At 40.6% G+C, this 17,590-nt stretch overlaps 1 protein-coding gene across 1 annotated transcript in view; it reads right to left on the bottom strand.

The window, feature by feature from the left end:
- LOC139377369 (kelch-like protein 14) overlaps positions 1–4,225 on the bottom strand; it is a 55,161-nt gene extending 50,936 nt beyond the window's left edge. The window contains exon 1 of the mRNA XM_071120393.1: positions 3,345–4,225. Within this exon, the coding sequence (XP_070976494.1) occupies positions 3,345–4,225 (881 nt within the window). The remainder of the gene's footprint in view (positions 1–3,344) is intronic.
- Positions 4,226–17,590: the final 13,365 nt, after the last annotated feature.

Below are 17,590 nucleotides of genomic sequence, written 5' to 3' on the forward strand. Positions count from 1 at the left end.
AGGGTCAGGGAGGTGACCATGAACCCGATGGTCACTTTGATAGAGCTCCAGAGTTCCTCAGTGGAGATGGGAGAACCTTCCAAAAGGACAATCATCTTTGCAGCACTCCACCAATCAGGACTTTATGGTAGTGTGGCCAGACGGAAGCTACTCCTCAGTAAAAGGCACATGACAGCCCACTTGGAGTTTTCCAAAAGGCACCTAAAGGACTCTCAGACCATGACAAATAAGATTCTCTGGTCTGATGAAATCAAGATTGAACTCTTTGGTCTGAATGCCAAGCGTCACGTCTGGAGGAAACCTGGCACCATCCCTACAATGAAGCATGGTGGTGGCAGCATCATGCTGTGGAGATGTTTTTCAGTGGTAGAGACTAGTAGCGCGCACTGCACCTGGCCCGCCACAGGAGTCGCTGGTGCGCGATGAGACAAGGACATCCCTACCGGCCAAGCCCTCCCTAACCCGGACGACGCTAGGCCAATTGTGCGTCGCCCCACGGACCTCCCGGTCGCGGCCGGTTACGACAGAGCCTGGGCGCGAACCCAGAGTCTCTGATGGCACAGCTGGCGCTGCAGTACAGCACCCTTAACCACTGCGCCACCCGGGAGGCCCAAGACTCTGAAAGTCCTTGAGTGGCCCAACCACAGCCCCAACTTGAAACCGATGGAACATCTCTGGAGAGACCTGAAAACAGCTGTGCAGCAGCGCTTCCCATCCCACCTGAAAATCTTGAGAGGATCTGCAGAGAAGAATGGGAGAAACTCCCTAAATACAGGTGTGCCAAGCTTGTAGCGTCACACCCAAGAAAACTGTAAGGCTGTAATCGCTGCCAAAGGTGCTTCAACAAAGTACTGAGTAAAGGGTCTGAATACTTAAGTAACTGTTTTTTATTTGTAATACATTTGCAAAAATTCTGTTTTTGCATTGTCATTATGGGGTATTGTGTGTAAATTGACAAGGGAAGAAAATGATTTAATAAAAATTTTGAATAAAACTGTAAAATAACAAAACGTGGAAAAAGTCAAGGGGTCTGAATACTTTCCGAATGCACTGTAACTGTATTCTATATGGAAGATTTAGATAACAAAATAATGTTTCCCATCATGGTGGAAAATCCATATTGGCCAACGCTAAATTAGCTATATACAGTAGATCACAGCTGTAACGTCTTAACAATCACGCGTATGTACATGATAATACTTCCTATGTATTTGGTAACAACATGTTAATACTATTGTAACCTCTAAATACAGAAAATCAGCTTTGTAATATCACAGCTGTTTTTTCTCTGATTGTATGATAAAGCTTTCAATAAAGCTTGTTTTTCATTCGGTTTCGGTCTAAAGAGGGTTTACAGCCTAAAGATATCTGTTCAATTAGGTGTGAACTCATCAGAACTTTTCTACAGGGTGCCAGGGTTCCATACAGTGAGGCAAATAATATTATGACTGGACAATACACAGTAGATCAACTACTACATAAAATCTTGCTATTCCATTGGCAAAGACTGTCCATGTGATAGTTCTGAGCCAATTGTGCAGCGTATTCTTGAGCTGTGGGGTTGGTTTGTGAAACACAATTTCAGGGCCACATACTTTACTGTACATTGAGTCCAGTCATCTAATTAAGTGCAATGCAATTAAACAACTAACCACAAAGTAACAGTCGTTTAAACAACATTGGCCATTAATTCCAGGCATTTGCATCCGTTCTCGTTTTACGATTGACTAAATGACCGCCCTCTCATGCACCCACTTGGATACTGGCCGACTCGTGTTTTGGGGGATTATTCTCACCTGCAAATGGCCACTAAACATAGATAAGGCTAATTCATTGAGGGGAGAGAAACAGTGGATTGTGATATGAATATGAGCAGTCTAGACCCTAGATCTGTGCTGTGTCTGGACCCATCTATGGGTATCTCACTGAGACTACGAGGCAATGGCTACATGCTACAGCACATGCAGGCCCTCTCCATTCCACATAACTTTTTATTGGATGTATTTTTTGGAGTACTTTCCGAATGCACAGTAACCGTTTTCTATATGGAAGACTTAGATAACAAAATAATGTTCCCTATCATGGAGAAAAGTCCATATTGGCCAACGCTATATGAGCTATATCCAGTAGATCACAGCTGTAACATCTATACAATCATGTGAATGTACATGATAATACTTCCTAATAATAGTGTTACCTCTGAATACAGAAAATCAGCTTTGTAATATCACAGCTGTTTCCTCTCTGAATTTATGATAAAACTGTTTATTGGATTTCCACTTATGTGCTCTATAAAGATATTGTGAGAAAGAAATAGTGAAATTACCCATGCCATAAATTACCCCGGTAAATGAATAGTACCCTACAACTGCAAGATAATTGTGGATTTCTATTTTCTACAATACTGTGCGAATATTTTTCCAATCATATAGTCTACTGTTTCTGAATGAAGCAGATAACGTTAGACAAATATAAAAGTCAAAATTGCTCCATAATACTTGAGACTTATAAGAACTAAATTGTGTTCTATAAACAACGGCATCATAAGGCACTGCCAATCAATCATCTTCCTGTCAACATCCTGTCCATTAATTATCTCTGAAAATGCTCATCATGACAAACAGACCATGACAAGCATACCTGGCCATGCAGTACTGTATCTCCCATGGTTGTGTACTGTAGGTGAGGCAGACCAAGCAACTTTCCTAAGTATGGATCACTCAGACCTATAACTCTATAACCCATAAGTTGTTTTCCATTCCTTGCTAATAAAGAAATATACCTACTGGTTATGTATAAATAGGTTATACGTTATAGGTGATATCTACCCAGGTTATGTCAACACAAATGTTATGTGCTCTTATGTTATATATTGACATGTGTGAATATGTTGAATTCTGTTTTGTGTTGAAGTTTTCCTGTCGCCTTCTCCAAAGTTAGCATAATTATATAATGAGATGAATTTCTTATTTCAGAAGAAATGCCTGAATGTACTGTACAACTATTGGCTAAATGTATGTTCCTCTATATGTTCTGCACTTAAAACCTTTACAGAGAAAAAACTATTTTACCAAGAGTTAACTAAGTTATATAGTGTAGCGTTGGAATTGAGATGGTATGCAAAATAAGGTAGACCATTCTAAAGCATCCTCACTAACCCTAACCTTATGCAAGTATGCAATATTAGTACCTTTACTAACCTTTGCTAACAACATCTTACACACCACTCCTAACCCTTATTTGTGTGTGTGTGTGTGTGTGTGTGTGTGTGTGTGTGTGTGTGTGTGTGTGTGTGTGTGTGTGTGTGTGTGTGTGTGTGTGTGTGTGTGTGTATCTGTCCTCACCTGCTGGCTGTGGTCTGCCTGCAGTGCTGTCTGAAGGGCATCAGGTGGTAGTTCATGGCGTCCATCAGCAGCTTCTGGCATACAGGGTCACTCCTCATGAAGTCAACCGACTGCACCCTCTCCACCAGCTCCGGGGCCGGGATGAGGGCGAAGCGCAGCCTCTTCATCAGGTCCGGGACGTAGTGCATGCGAGTCTCCCGGTCATGCTCCAGCCAGAGGACCGACATCTGGAAGAGGGCCAGCTCCGACTCCACCGGGGGCGGCAGAGCGTCCAGCATGGCGCACATCTCCTCAAAGTTCAGCAGCAGCACATCTTCCACCAGGTATTTGTTGGCCAGCTTCTTGGTCTCGTCCAAGCCGTGCAGTGCCGCGATCTTGCAGATCTGCTTGTAGTTCTGCACAGAGATCTGGTCGTTGAGGAACTGCACGCTGAGCTTGGTGATCTGAGGGACGTTGAGGATCTTGCTGACCGAGAGCACCTCTTCCACAGTGTCCAGGGAGAGCGTGACATTGGCAGTGTACAGGTACTCCAGCACTAGCCGTAGTCCGATGGAGGAGCAGCCCTGAAGGACCAAGTTGTTGATGGACCGGGGGCTGGCCATCAGCTTGTCATCTGGGGAGGAAGACGGGGTACCACTGCTCCCCTGGTCTTTGTTGTTGTTGTTCCCCTCGTTGTTGAGCATATGACTGCTGGAGAAGAGAGACCTGAAATACTGTGAGCAGGATGCCAGCACAGCTTTGTGGCAGTGGAACTGCTGTCCCTGGGCAGTGAGAGTCACATCACAGAAAAGCTGTTTCCTCCATAGCAGGTTGAGCCCGTGCAGCAGGGTGTCACTGTGTGTAGGGTCAAAGGTGGAGGTTCTATCACCGGATCTGGACATGACTTCCTGACTGTTAACGCCACCTAGGCAACAAATACACCACGCAAGCCATTTAGCCTACCGCTAGCCCATTTATTTGTGAATAACATAACATGATATCATCATTACAGTCAGGCTGGAATTGTCTAATACCTTCACGTTATACCGAGCAACATGGTTAAATGGTGGATATACACACGACTGAACTTGTAAACCGTCATGCTGCTCCCTCCGATATTATTCTACAGTGAACAATATCGTTTGAACTTTGGCTCAGGTCGGAAGAGAAAACAAAAACGTATAGTCCCAATAATGTGCTATTCCCTTGCTATTGTCAGTCGTTCAAGACAAGATCATTTTAAATGGACGCTGTTGTTTGAAGCGCACTGTCAAAACAAAATATTATAGGAGATGCTGCATCGCCTTATTATCTTCGATAACGCAATTTAAGTTATTGGATAAGAGGAAAAGGCAACCCCTACGGTGCCGTGCACGGATACTATGCAGCATTCAGCTAACACTTATCGTTCTCCTCTTATCTTGCTGCACTCCCACAATGAGGAAATTTACACATCCACAAATGCACGCACGGAGTGATACAAAAGCAATTAGTTTGTCCCTCACACAGCCGACATCATCACTGTGCGTGTGCGTTTTCCCTTATACCTGAGTTACGACTATTCAGACGTGAGTATCCGAAATTATTAATTCCATGCAGCTATCCCTCAAATATAAATGAAACACGCACACGGGTATGTTGCTGTATAACGCCAAACATGCATTTACTGTATGAAATATGTTTGTAAACTTGATATAAGCGTCCTGTACTACCTCGTTTCATAGTCGCCACATTTTCTAAAGCGCCTGTCACAACTAAATGATGTGAGCAGCTTGCCTGAGAACAAGCCAAACTTACCTGACTTACGATCTTGACAAAAAAAGAAAGTAAAGCTTTAGGTTCCCAATATTCTCACTTGGCTTTCCTTTGTTCTCCTTTTTCTTTTGCTGTATTCCTTTCCTTTAAAAGTCTATGCTCGGTGCCTCAAAATAATGATTGATTTCAACTCATAAAGTCACTATTTCAGGTTATTTGTTGACGTTGGTAATTTGTTCTTCTGAATTAACAAGAAGTGTGTGAGTGTGTGAGAGGGAGCTGTGCTTTCTGCAAGAGAAGAAGAAGAAGAAATATACGTGTGACAAATTATGCTACCAAGAAACAACACATCATTATCCTTGGGCCTGGGGCTCAGTGAGTCGTAACGAGAGTAATAGGAAATCCACGGTTGGGGAGAGAAACGGTCGTGCATGGCCGGTGGAGAGAGACCATGCAGGGGTATGGATGCTGAAGAGACTCGCAAAATTATGGCTCAAGGCTATTGTAAAAACTGTCGAGCGTAAATGACTGCGATTTCAAACATCTATGGAAGAAAGAAAAGAGAAAGGGGGAGAAAAACCGAGTCTTTCCCTCGCTGTTATAGAGAGAACCGTCAAGTTTTAGTGCGCATTGCTAATTAGTCAATTTCTCTCTGCCTTCACAGCCCGACGACTTTGCTGCTGAGCTGAAACTGCTAATTTCTGGGACCAGCCTTTTTTTGGCTGTGAACTGGATGGATGAATGGCTTGTCTCGCACAAATGACAAAAAGGCTGCCTTAATCTCCATCACCAAAATAACCCCTCATCTCATTCTGCTCCTGCTAGTCCTTCAAAAGATGCTCTATACAAACTTTAGTGCTTTATATGCATCACATTTGAACATAGAGTATCGTATTACATGTATAATACTTGTCAAAATTGAATTATGAAACATATTTTTCTATGTTTGACAAATCATAAGGCCATCATTCCAGTAACCAGCCACATTGTATCAACTTAAATCCCTATGAATAAAAACATCCATTATATTATTATCTAAAAGCAGAAGTTAACTATCAGATACTTGTAGCTTGATAGACTAATTATTGTGGCATGGATATAGTCCTGCATGGATATAGTCCTGCTGTAGAGCCTACACAATAGAAGGAATAAGTGTAATATGGTTTGATGTAAGTAGATACTCTTTCTATATATTCCGCCTACACATCACTACAAATGAGCCCATACAAAATAGGCCTCAACCTATTTTGACAGCATTTGTAAGTCATTTCACCTTATAGTTGGTGTACAGATGCACTGTCAACTTGAATAAAGACACACCACATATTTGTCTGATATTTGGTCTTTTATAACTCATATTCAGGTGGGTCAATGAGTCAGCCATCTTCAAGGCCTCAATGAAGGAGCTCTTGAACACATCCACTGTTATGAGCATGTTACATATGTTAAAAAGCCATACATAATTCTGTTTCTAAAAGTTTTGTTGTAACACTACACGCATCTTGGGAGGTAACATCTTATGTCCAGAACTGTCTGGTTCAACTTTTTGGTGTTTCCACTATGTAGTACCGTATCTTATCACTTACAATTCAATTGTCATTCTTAATTGACTATATGCTGCATTAAAATGGATGCCTCATCACAATTGTCATATCGAGGGGCCATGTGTAACGAAGCAAGTCAATCAAACATGTATTTCACACAAAGTAAACGGTGAAAACAAAGCCTTCAAACAAATCAATTTCAAATCTGTTAAAGCACTTATTAGGTTGGACTGAACTGTCAATTAAATGAAGAGCTCAATTGGAGCAAAAACCTGCACATCCAGTTGTCCCCTGGGACGAGAACTGACAGATACCTCCTCACAAGTTCGAAAATGACAGATAGGGATAAATGGGCTTGTTCACGTACTATGAAATAGAGTAACACCACAGGCAACCATCAGATAATAGCAGGCCACGCAAACAGTGGGTTTATAACGTTGTTCAAAAATAATCCTTCTTGATGCCTTTTGATGGTTGACTGTTTGACAACAGGACAGGACCACTTCTCAACTCAGTGTGGTGTATAAGATCATGTTGTTACCAGAGCCATTTGTTCTTGTAAAGTGGAACCAGGCCATCTGAGCATCCTGCGTACTCATCTGGTGCTTTGGCTGTACATGTTTCAAGCAATGTCCATCACTAGATATTGTTAAATGAATTAGTGTTTTATCATGTTAAAACACAATCGTTTTGGTTATACTTCAATCCTTCCAAAGGACTCAACATACAGTATAATCACATTCTAGTGCCTAGCTATAACCCATTTTGAGGTATGTCTGGGACTATAATATTTGCCAAAGAAAATACAACAGTCAATTAGGATGGCATTACGCAAGTCTCAGGCGAGCCATTCTAGTGCTATGAAATGACAATTTCCAACTCTTTCAGCTATTTGTAGCAACTCAGTCTCCTGAGGCCACTGGTCTTCAAATTGCAGGGCATTTATATGGTGGTAGGTTGTTACAGTGAGGAGAGGGGGAGGGAGGAAGTGTGTGTGGGGGGGGGGGGGGGTCAGTCATCAGACAAGAGAAGAGTTTCTGGACTAATTAAACCCGTTGAGACAGAGAATCACTGTACAGTGATTTACAACTCTCTCTATACCAGTTAACCTAACTCATATTTATCTGTCACATTCATATTACATACACTGTACCGTATGTATTCCTTGAAGAGGGAATTACAATCTATTTTATGGAAGGTAATTGAAAAATAAGGTTGAACACTATATCTACTCTGTTATCAAACAGAAGCAAAATGCTTTTACAACCACCTGAAGACATAATTCAAATATCAACTTACTTCTGTTGACCTTCTGTTGACCTTCTGTTGACCGGAATATCAACTTACTTCTGTTGACCTTCTGTTAACCTTCTGTTGACCGGAATATCAACTTACTTCTGTTGACCGGAGTTGACTTGTTGATGTACTGCTTATGTATGGAATATATGAATGTGTTTTGAGCTTTAGTGTGAGCTCTAAGGCTGGGGCTAACCCTAGTAGTGGTTTTCAGTCCTGGTAATTGAGAACCACAGGGTATGCAGGCTTTTGTTCCAGCTCAGCTCACCTGATTGAAATAATCAACTAATTATTAGGACCTTGATTTGCAGAATCAATTCTGTTTGTGGTAGGCTGAAAGAAAAGCTGATACCCTGTAGCTGTCAAAGACTAGGGTTGCTGCCCACTGCTCTTCTACATAGAGGATATGCAGAGAAAGAAAACAGATTTTGTGTGAAATATGTAGGAATGGTTAAGAAATGTGAATGCGATACGCTTTGTGCATCTCAACAAAATGTGAACTAAGCTGTTTACTTTTGTGAAAGATATCACTAAATATATCGACGCTCTTACAATGTCAATAATGGAAATAACATTGTGGCGATAGGCATATCAACAGCAATACATAGAAATACCGAAATAATACAAAACTGCTAAAATGATTACCGCCCAGAATGAACAGAGAAAAGATTAAAGCATTTCATCTAATCAATCCAATGAAACAAAACATGGAGAATCTATCTGGAAGTTAAAGCATAACAAAGTCTACCAGGCATAATTCATTTTGCTGGCTGCTGCAACAGCAGCAGAGGGTATGCTAAGATAGAAAGTATTATTTTCCTAAATGGAAGGTGTCAGATGGTCACGGAAATGTGATCGGCTGTTCAAGATCACTGCATCCCATCTGCAATTTGTGACGTGTGAAAGATTCAGCCCAAATGTGCTCACAAACCGGAAATCCTCAGCACTTTCTCTTATCATGGGAAAGCAAGATAACCAGCTGTTTACAGATCACAGAACATATCATATTAATATCATGGAGAGGGTGATATCATCTTGTTTGTAAAAAATATTTTGTTAACTAAGTGTGGTGGTATGGCAACCTTGGATCAGAGGGAAAGTTCTAATTTAGAGATTTTCGATGTAAGTGTTCTAGGTTAAAGACTTTATATTCCTTTCTCTAAAAATCTTTGGAAAATGAATAAAATATGAAGATATTGCGATGCGAAGCACATTTCTAAAAATCTCATTATGTGGCAAAATGTATGTACACCAATTTTTTTGTGTTTGATCACCAACGCTATCCATTTTAATGTGCATAAATTATACACATGAAATAGTAATTCCATACAGAATGTCTGTTGTACATAACATGTGTACAATTCATGTTTTATGATCAGTTACTATTGATTTAACAGCTTTCATTGACAATACGATAGCAACTGCAGTTTTTCCCAGGTGTAACCTCAAATTACCTCTGCATCTGATGTCTACTGTAAACTCCAACACTTTCCTCTTTATTTAATCACTGCAGGCTTTCATTGTATTTGATAAGAGTTTCACTCCTGTTGGAGGGATATTATTAGTGTGAGTAAAGGCAGTTCAAGATAAAGTGGGGGACAAATACAGTTCATGGTAAGGAGGCCCAAACACATCCCCATTCACATCGATGGGGCTGTAGTGGAGCAGGTCGAGAGTTTCAAGTTCCTCGGTGTCCACATCACCAACAAACTATCATGGTCCAAACACACCAAGACAGTTGTGAAGAGGGCACGACAACGCCTTTTCCCCCTCAGGAGACTGAAAAGATTTGGCATGAGTCGCCAGATCCTCAAAAAGTTCTACAGCTACACCATCGAGAGCGTCCTGACCGGTTGCATCACCTCCTGGTATGGCAACTGCTCGGCATCCGACCGTAAGGTGCTACAGAGGGCAGTGCGTACAGCCCAGTACATCACTGGGGCCAAGCTTCCTGATGTCCAAGACCTATATACTAGGCAGTGTCAGAGGAAGGCCCAGTCACCCAAGTCATAGACTGTTCTTTCTGTTACCATACGGCAATCGGTACCAGAGCGCCAAGTCTAGGACCAAAAGGCTCCTTAACAGCTTCTACCCCCAAGCCATAAGACTGCTGAACAATTAATAAAATGGCCACCCGGACTATTTACATTGACACCCCCCTTTGTTTTTACACTGCTGCTACTCGCTGTTTATTATCTATGCATAGTCACTTTACTCCTTACCCCTATGTACAAATGACCTTGACTAACCTGTACCCCCGCACATTGACTCGGTACCGGCTACGCCCTGTATATAGCATCATTATTGTTATCTTATTGTGTTACTACTTATACATTTTTTTACTTTAGTTTATTTAGTAAATATGTTTTTAACTCTATTTTTTAAACTGCATTGTTGGTTAAGGGCTTGCAAAGTAAGCATTTCACGGTAAGGTTGTTGTATTCGGCGCATGTGACAAATACAATTTGATTTGATTTGATTCACTGCTCCAGAACCTTAAGCACTGTTAACTGCCTCCAACGCCAGTTTCACCAGTTCAATCATCTCCACTCTGCACAGTCTAGTCACAAAAAGAGCAGTTGGAATTTGCTGGAGACAAACTATTCCAGTTATAAACAAAGTCAGTTATTGGCCTGCTCTGTTATTGAAAATGATCCATGACCATGGGAAGGAAGTCTCTCATTTACACAGTGAAAGGTGTGGTTGTCTGTACAGCACCAGCTGCTAATACGTCACTGTAAGGAGAAGTAAAGCTGTGATGTATATAAAATGATCAACTCCTCTAATATGTGGACGGCTACAGTACAGGTTTCATGTCAGCGAAAAGTTAGTGTTAGTACTCATCTAAAGTCTACCGTGTATTAATTCTACTGCTGCCGTTGGTAACTCTGGGACCATGGAGAGGGCCTGCTGCTGCTTTTTGAAACCCCCAGATCCTCACACATGGCGGAGTGTAGGCACCATAGACACAGACACGGCTCACAGAGTCAGCCAGCAGCCGGGAGGTGAGCAGAGAGAAGAACAGGCGGTGTCCCCTCCAGAGTGAGCACAGGAGCGTACGTGTGTGTGTGTGTGTGTGTGTGTGTGTGTGTGTGTGTGTGTGTGTGTGTGTGTGTGTGTGTGTGTGTGTGTGTGTGTGTGTGTGTGTGAGAGAGAGGGAGCGAGGCATTCTCAAATGACAAAAGGAGAGTGGATGAGCGATAGAGAGGAGGAAAAGACAGAGGGGACCGGGAAGTGACACGGTGGGAGGAAAGACTCACCTAGGGAGAGGCTACTGGGACAGGAAGAGGTGTGGTGGAGACTGGAGAGGACATCAAGGTGTGGAGGACAAAAGGGGCCAACCAAAGCCATGGTGGTGTAGACTAGAGTGGTGTGTGAGGTCTGGAGGCTGGGGGGAGAAAGGGGGTGCCAATGTGCAGTCTCCCCCGCGTGATGCATCTACCTTCAGGGTGGCAGCAGACGTGGAGTGGGGTGCGGTGGAGCAAGCACGGGCTCAGTGGCGCGGTCACCTAGGGACGCTGGAGCTGCTGTTGCACGACTGATAGTTATTCCTTGGGAGAATTGTAAGATGAGCCCCATTGTATTAGCAAACCCCTCACTACCCCACCCCAAATTGTATCAATGCTGTTGAGCCACGAATGTCTTTTTTTTAAGGGATGCAAAGAAAATGTGGCATCTGCAAAACAAATGCTGTATTTCCAGTTTTGGTAAGATGTTTTTTTTTATACCAAATTATAGAATCAATCATTTAAACCAGTGGTGGACAAGTAAAGATACCTTAATAGAAAATGACTCAAGTAAAAGTGAAAGTCACCCAGTACTGGTATTTGGTTTTAAATATACTTAAGGATCAAAAGTAAATGGAATTGCTCAAATATACTTAAGTATCAAAAAAAAAAGAAAAAGTATAAACCATTTAAAATTCCTTATATTAAGCAAACCAGACATCACAATTTTATTTTTTACATTTTTGTTGACGGATAGCCAGGGGCACACTCAAACATTATTTACAATCACAGCATTTGTGTTTGGTGAGTCAACCAGATCAGAGGCGGTTGGGATGACTAGGGATGTTCTCTTGATAAGTGTGTGAGTTTGACCATTTTCCTGTCAAACGGTAACGAGCACTTTTGGGTGTCAGGGAAAATGTAAGGAGTAAAAAGTACATTACTTTCTTTAGGAATGTATAGTGAAGTGAAGTAAAAGTTTTATAAAATAAATAGTAAAGTAATGTACAGATACCCAAAAAAAGACTTAAGTAGTACTTTAAAGTATTTTTTTACTTAAGTACTTTACGACACTGATTAAAACCATAGTAGTATGAAAGGGGATGTATAGCATAATTTTCTATCATAAAGCAGAGTTTGGCTGTGACACAGGACAGAACTGATATATAATTATATAATATATAACAGACATAGTAAATGCTCTTGGCACCCGAGGACCTTACACACGATGTCATATTGATTCGAAAAATTCTCAGACATTATGCCTTTTCATTTTTTTACTCTCGCAGTTGTATCTTTTAGAATATTCTTTGTGGCTAATATTGTCAGCACTCCCAATTATTCACTCCACTGACAAGTAAAACAAATGGGGACCAACCAGTGCATTCTGTATTATCCACACCCCTTGGATTCCCCAACAATGATTAATACAATGGCAAGCTGCTATGACCAACCCCGGGGACATAAACTAAACATAAGCTCTCCCATTTAGAAGAGCTCTTTGATAGAGAAGAAAATACTACTTCCTGCTAAATGAGAGGTTATAGCGAATGATGTAGTCACCACACAGTCCGTGAGGTCATCCTAGCTGATGATGTAGTCACCACAGTCCACAGCATGGACGGACAGACATGCTCAGTCTGGTTTCCGACCTTAGAATGGATATAGATCCCATTACAAGACCTTATTAATATCATCAGGTTATTACCAGGTTATTGCTCACACCATTTCATTGATAACGCTCTGGTGGATGGCAGGAACAATATGAATACAATCTGACCATAAATATACAGTACAGTACATACAGTGCCCTTCATAGCACAGACTGTCCTGTCCTGTACATGATGGACATGCATCGATGTCCAGCAACTCAAACAAGGTCATCACTGACCAGCACAGAGGCATGGTACTGTACATACAGGCGCATAGGAAGCACAATCCCACATAAAGAGCACAGCATACACAGACACAACACAAACACACATAACATAAATATAACCCAGGCTCAAGGTACAAGCACACAATCACAATACCAACACACAAGACAAAGTTTGAGGGGTTTTGGTAAGAGTCGCCAATACACATCATGCAGATCAAGTTTTTCCTTTATAAAAGGAATACTTGTAACGTGTTGAATTCTTAGATCAACCAAAAAATGCAGTGACTCTCTTACACTGACTCTATGCACACTCACTGAACTCTACCCACACACTCACACATACTTACTCCATACATTTTCCCTGAGACCCAAAAGTACTGGTAACATTTTAAATGCTTAGCAGGACAGTTGAAAAGTCCATTTCATGTACTTATCAAGAGAACATCTCTGGTCATCCTACTGCCTTTGATCTGGTGTACTCACTAAACACAAACGCCTTGTTTGTAAATTATGTTGCTGGAGTGTGCCCCTGGCTAAATAAAAATAACAAGAAAGTTGTGCCGTCTGGTTTTCTTAATATAAGGAATGTGTAATGATTTATACTTTTACTTTTGATCTTATGTATATTTTGGCAATTACATATACTTTTGGTACTTAAGTATATTTAAAAACAAATACTCTTTGACTTTTACTCAAGTAGTATTTTCCTGGGTGACTTTCACTTTTACTTGAGTCATTTTCTATCAAGGCATCTTTACTTTTACTGAAGTATGACAATTGGGTACTTTTTCCATCAGTGTCCAACACACACACACACACACACACACACACACACACACACACACACACACACACACACACACACACATATCGATGTCACACGCAGGCACATACACACACTTTCACACTCTCCACATATCCTGCTGCTACTGTGTTTATTATACAGGCATATCCTGATTGCCTATTCACTTTTACCCCTACCTATAGTAACAGTCAAAAGTTTGGACACACCTACACATTCAAGAGTTTTTCTTTATTTTGACTATTTTCTACATTGTAGAATAATAGTGAAGACATCAAAACTATGAAATAACACATATGGAATCATGTAGTACCAAAAAAGTGTTAAACAAATCAAAATATATTTCATATTTGAGATTCTTCAAAGTAGCCACCCTTTGCCTTGATGACAGCTTTGCACACTCTTGGCATTCTCTCAACCAGCTTCATGAGGAATGCTTTTCCAACTTGTCTTGAAGAAGTTACCACTTGTGCTGAGCACTTGTTGGCTGCTTTTCCTTCCCTCTGCGGTCCAACTAATCTAAAAACAATGTCAATTGGGTTGAGGTCGGGTGATTGTGAAGGCCAGGTCATCTGATGCAGCACTCCATCACTCTCCTTCTTGATCAAATAGCCCTTTCACAGCCTGGAGGTGTGTTTTGGGTTATTGTGTGGTTGAAAACAAATGATAGTCCCACTAAGCGCAAACCAGAATGGGATGACATATTGCTGCAGAATGCTGTGGTAGCCATGCTGGTTAAGTGTGCCTTGAATTCTAAATAAATCAGACAGTTTCACCAGTAAAGCACCCCCACACCATCACACCTCCTCCTCCATGCTTCACAGTGGGAACCACACATATGGAGATCATCCGTTAACCTACTCCTATCTCACAAAGACACAGTGGTTGGAACCATAAATCTCAAATTTGGACCTATCAGACCAAAGGACAGATCTCCACCTGTCTAATGTCCATTGCTCATATTTCTTGGCCCAAGCAAGTCTCTTCTTATTATTGGTGTCCTTTAGTAGCGGTTTCTTTGCAGCAATTCTACCATGAAGGCCTGATTCACACAGTCTCCTCTTAACAGTTGATGTTGAGATGTGTTTGTAACTTGAACTCTGTGAAGCATTTATTTGGGCTGCAATCTGAGGTGCAGTTAACGCTAATGAACTTATCCTCTGCACCAGAGGTAACTTTGGGTCTTCCTTTCCTGTGGCATCCCCATGAGAGACAGTTTCATCATAGCGCTTTAGGGTTTTTGCGCCTGCACTTGAAGAAACGTTCAAAAAGTTATTGGAATCTTCCAGATTGACTGACCTTCACGTCTTAAAGTAATGATGGACTGTCATTTCTCTTTGCTTATTTGAGCTGTTCTTGCCATAATATGGACTTGGTCTTTTACAAAAAAGGGCTATATTCTGTATACCACCCCTACCTTGTCACAACACAACTGATTGGCTCAAACGGAATAAGAAGGAAAACATTTTTTAACAAGGTCCACCTGTTAATTGAAATTCATTCCAGGTGACTACCTCATGAAGCTGGCTGAGAGAATGCCAAGAGTGTGCAAAGCTGTCATCAAGGCAAAGGGTGGTTATTTGAAGAATCTCAAATTTAAAATATATTTTAATTTCTTTAACACTTTGTTTTACTACATGATTCCATATGTGTTATTTCATAGTTTTGATCTCTTCACTATTATTCTACAATGTAGAAAATAGTAAAAATAAAGAAAAACCCTTGAATGAGTAGGTGTGTCCAAACGTTTGACTGGTACTGTACATGTACATATTACCTCAACTACGTCGTACCCCTGCACTTTGACTCTGTACCGGTACTCCTTGGATATAACCTCATTATTGTTATTTATTGTGTTAGTATTTTCTACTTTAATTTGCAAATGTTTTTACTTTTTACCTCTGCATTTTTTTTTAAAAGGGCTCGAAAGTAAGCATTTCATGGTAAAGTCTACACCTGTTGTATTCGGCGCATATGACAAATACATTTTGAGTTGATGATTTGACTGTATTGGCAGGCAGTTTTACCATGGGATATGAAAGGCTTTGAAATCATTTTGGATCACTTTTTCCCTACCTTCTAGCATCCATTAAAATAATGTCACACACACCATGTTTAAATCCCCACAGCAGGATTTGACATCAACAGAAAGAGGAGTGGATGCTTTTTCTTTAACAGCTGTAATTTGTTGTTTCCCAATCGCCATGTTGATTTCTGCTCATTATACTTTGGTTTCACACCGGTAAGTGAGCAAAGTCTGGATTGATTGACTCTAATTAACAACAACAAAATTGAGAGCCATGCATTTATTATCATGCTAGCTAGCCACAAATGTCACAGACTTTCACAAATGATTATCCTGTTAAGATGAATGTATTGGACATCAAGGGAGTGTGGAAACACAGGGAACATGTAGTATTATTATTATTAACATGTAGTATTATTTGTGTGATACATTTTGTTTGGCATGTTTTTTACGTGTTAGTCACACGTTGCAAAAGTAGCCTGGAAACCTTATGTGCAGATTTCTAATTTCCTCTCAAAAGTCTGACTGAGAATTAACAACATTAATATATTGGTAGGCCTGCAAGATTGGTATTGTTATCAATGAATGGAAAGTTATGTACTATCCAAACTTCCGTTGTCTACTCTAAAAAACAAAACAAATGACAACTTATAAATGGTCTTCCACTGAGATGGTGGAAAGACAGAAAATAGAGGCGTGTTAGTTACTTTAGATGTATTATTGTCACATACAGCAGTTAGGTGCCGTTTTAAAGGGTCAGCCACAGTAGTACGGCACCCCTGGAGCTAATTAGGGTTAAGTGCCATGCTCAAGGGAACGTCGACAGATTTTTTTACCTTGGGTATTTGAACCAGCGACCTTTCGGTTACTGGCCTTATGCTCCAACCACTAGTCTACATGCCACCCTTTTAGAGAACCCTCTTAGACATAAGGTTGCAGAGGAAATGTATATTATTGGAAACTTTTGAAGTTTACCAATAAACTACCAGAATTTTGCTATCTTTCAAGGATTTTATGTGATCTATCTCAAGACATCTAGTGGCCCTTTTGGGTACTTCAGATTATCACAGGTGTCTAATAGTCTCTGGCCCTCTGTGAGGCCTTGAACAAGATGATTTTAAAATAAAGAATAGAATGACAAAGCAGTAAAATACCATTGGTGTTTAATATGAGGGTTTCAGCAAGAAATATCCTTTATTTATATATATTTTATTTCATTTGACTATGTCAATATGTATTTATTGTCGATATTTTGCCATCAAACTGGTTGAAGTAGTGAAAGAAGTCAATAGTTGGAAGAGTTGCAGAGTTAATTGAAAATAGAGGCATTGTTGATTAGCTGCTTTTTTCATTAATTAGGCTATTTTCTATCTACTAGAAACTCATGGACAATATGAATACAGATATAATACATGAATACAATAAGAATATATACTTTTACAGTTAGTCAAGCATAAATTACCAAAGTTACGATAGATTGCCATAGATTTTCTGTTAATTACCAAAATTACTGAAGATTCCGGTAACTTTGGTAAATTACCGGTAGCTTCGCAACCCTACTTGTATATCTCCTGAAAGCTTGAGAACTCTGTCTACACAATTACAAGTCTAAAAAGGTTAATCTAGGAACCTACAGTAGCCATTGGTCCTCTCTTTGTTAAGCACAGACCTTATTCCTGTTGTGTCTACTAAAACTTGGCAGCATCTCCCTCATTGAGATGTTAGACACAGCTGCATC

This window comes from Oncorhynchus clarkii, chromosome 20 (assembly GCF_045791955.1).
Source record: "Oncorhynchus clarkii lewisi isolate Uvic-CL-2024 chromosome 20, UVic_Ocla_1.0, whole genome shotgun sequence".
Taxonomy (NCBI): Eukaryota; Metazoa; Chordata; class Actinopteri; order Salmoniformes; family Salmonidae; genus Oncorhynchus; species Oncorhynchus clarkii.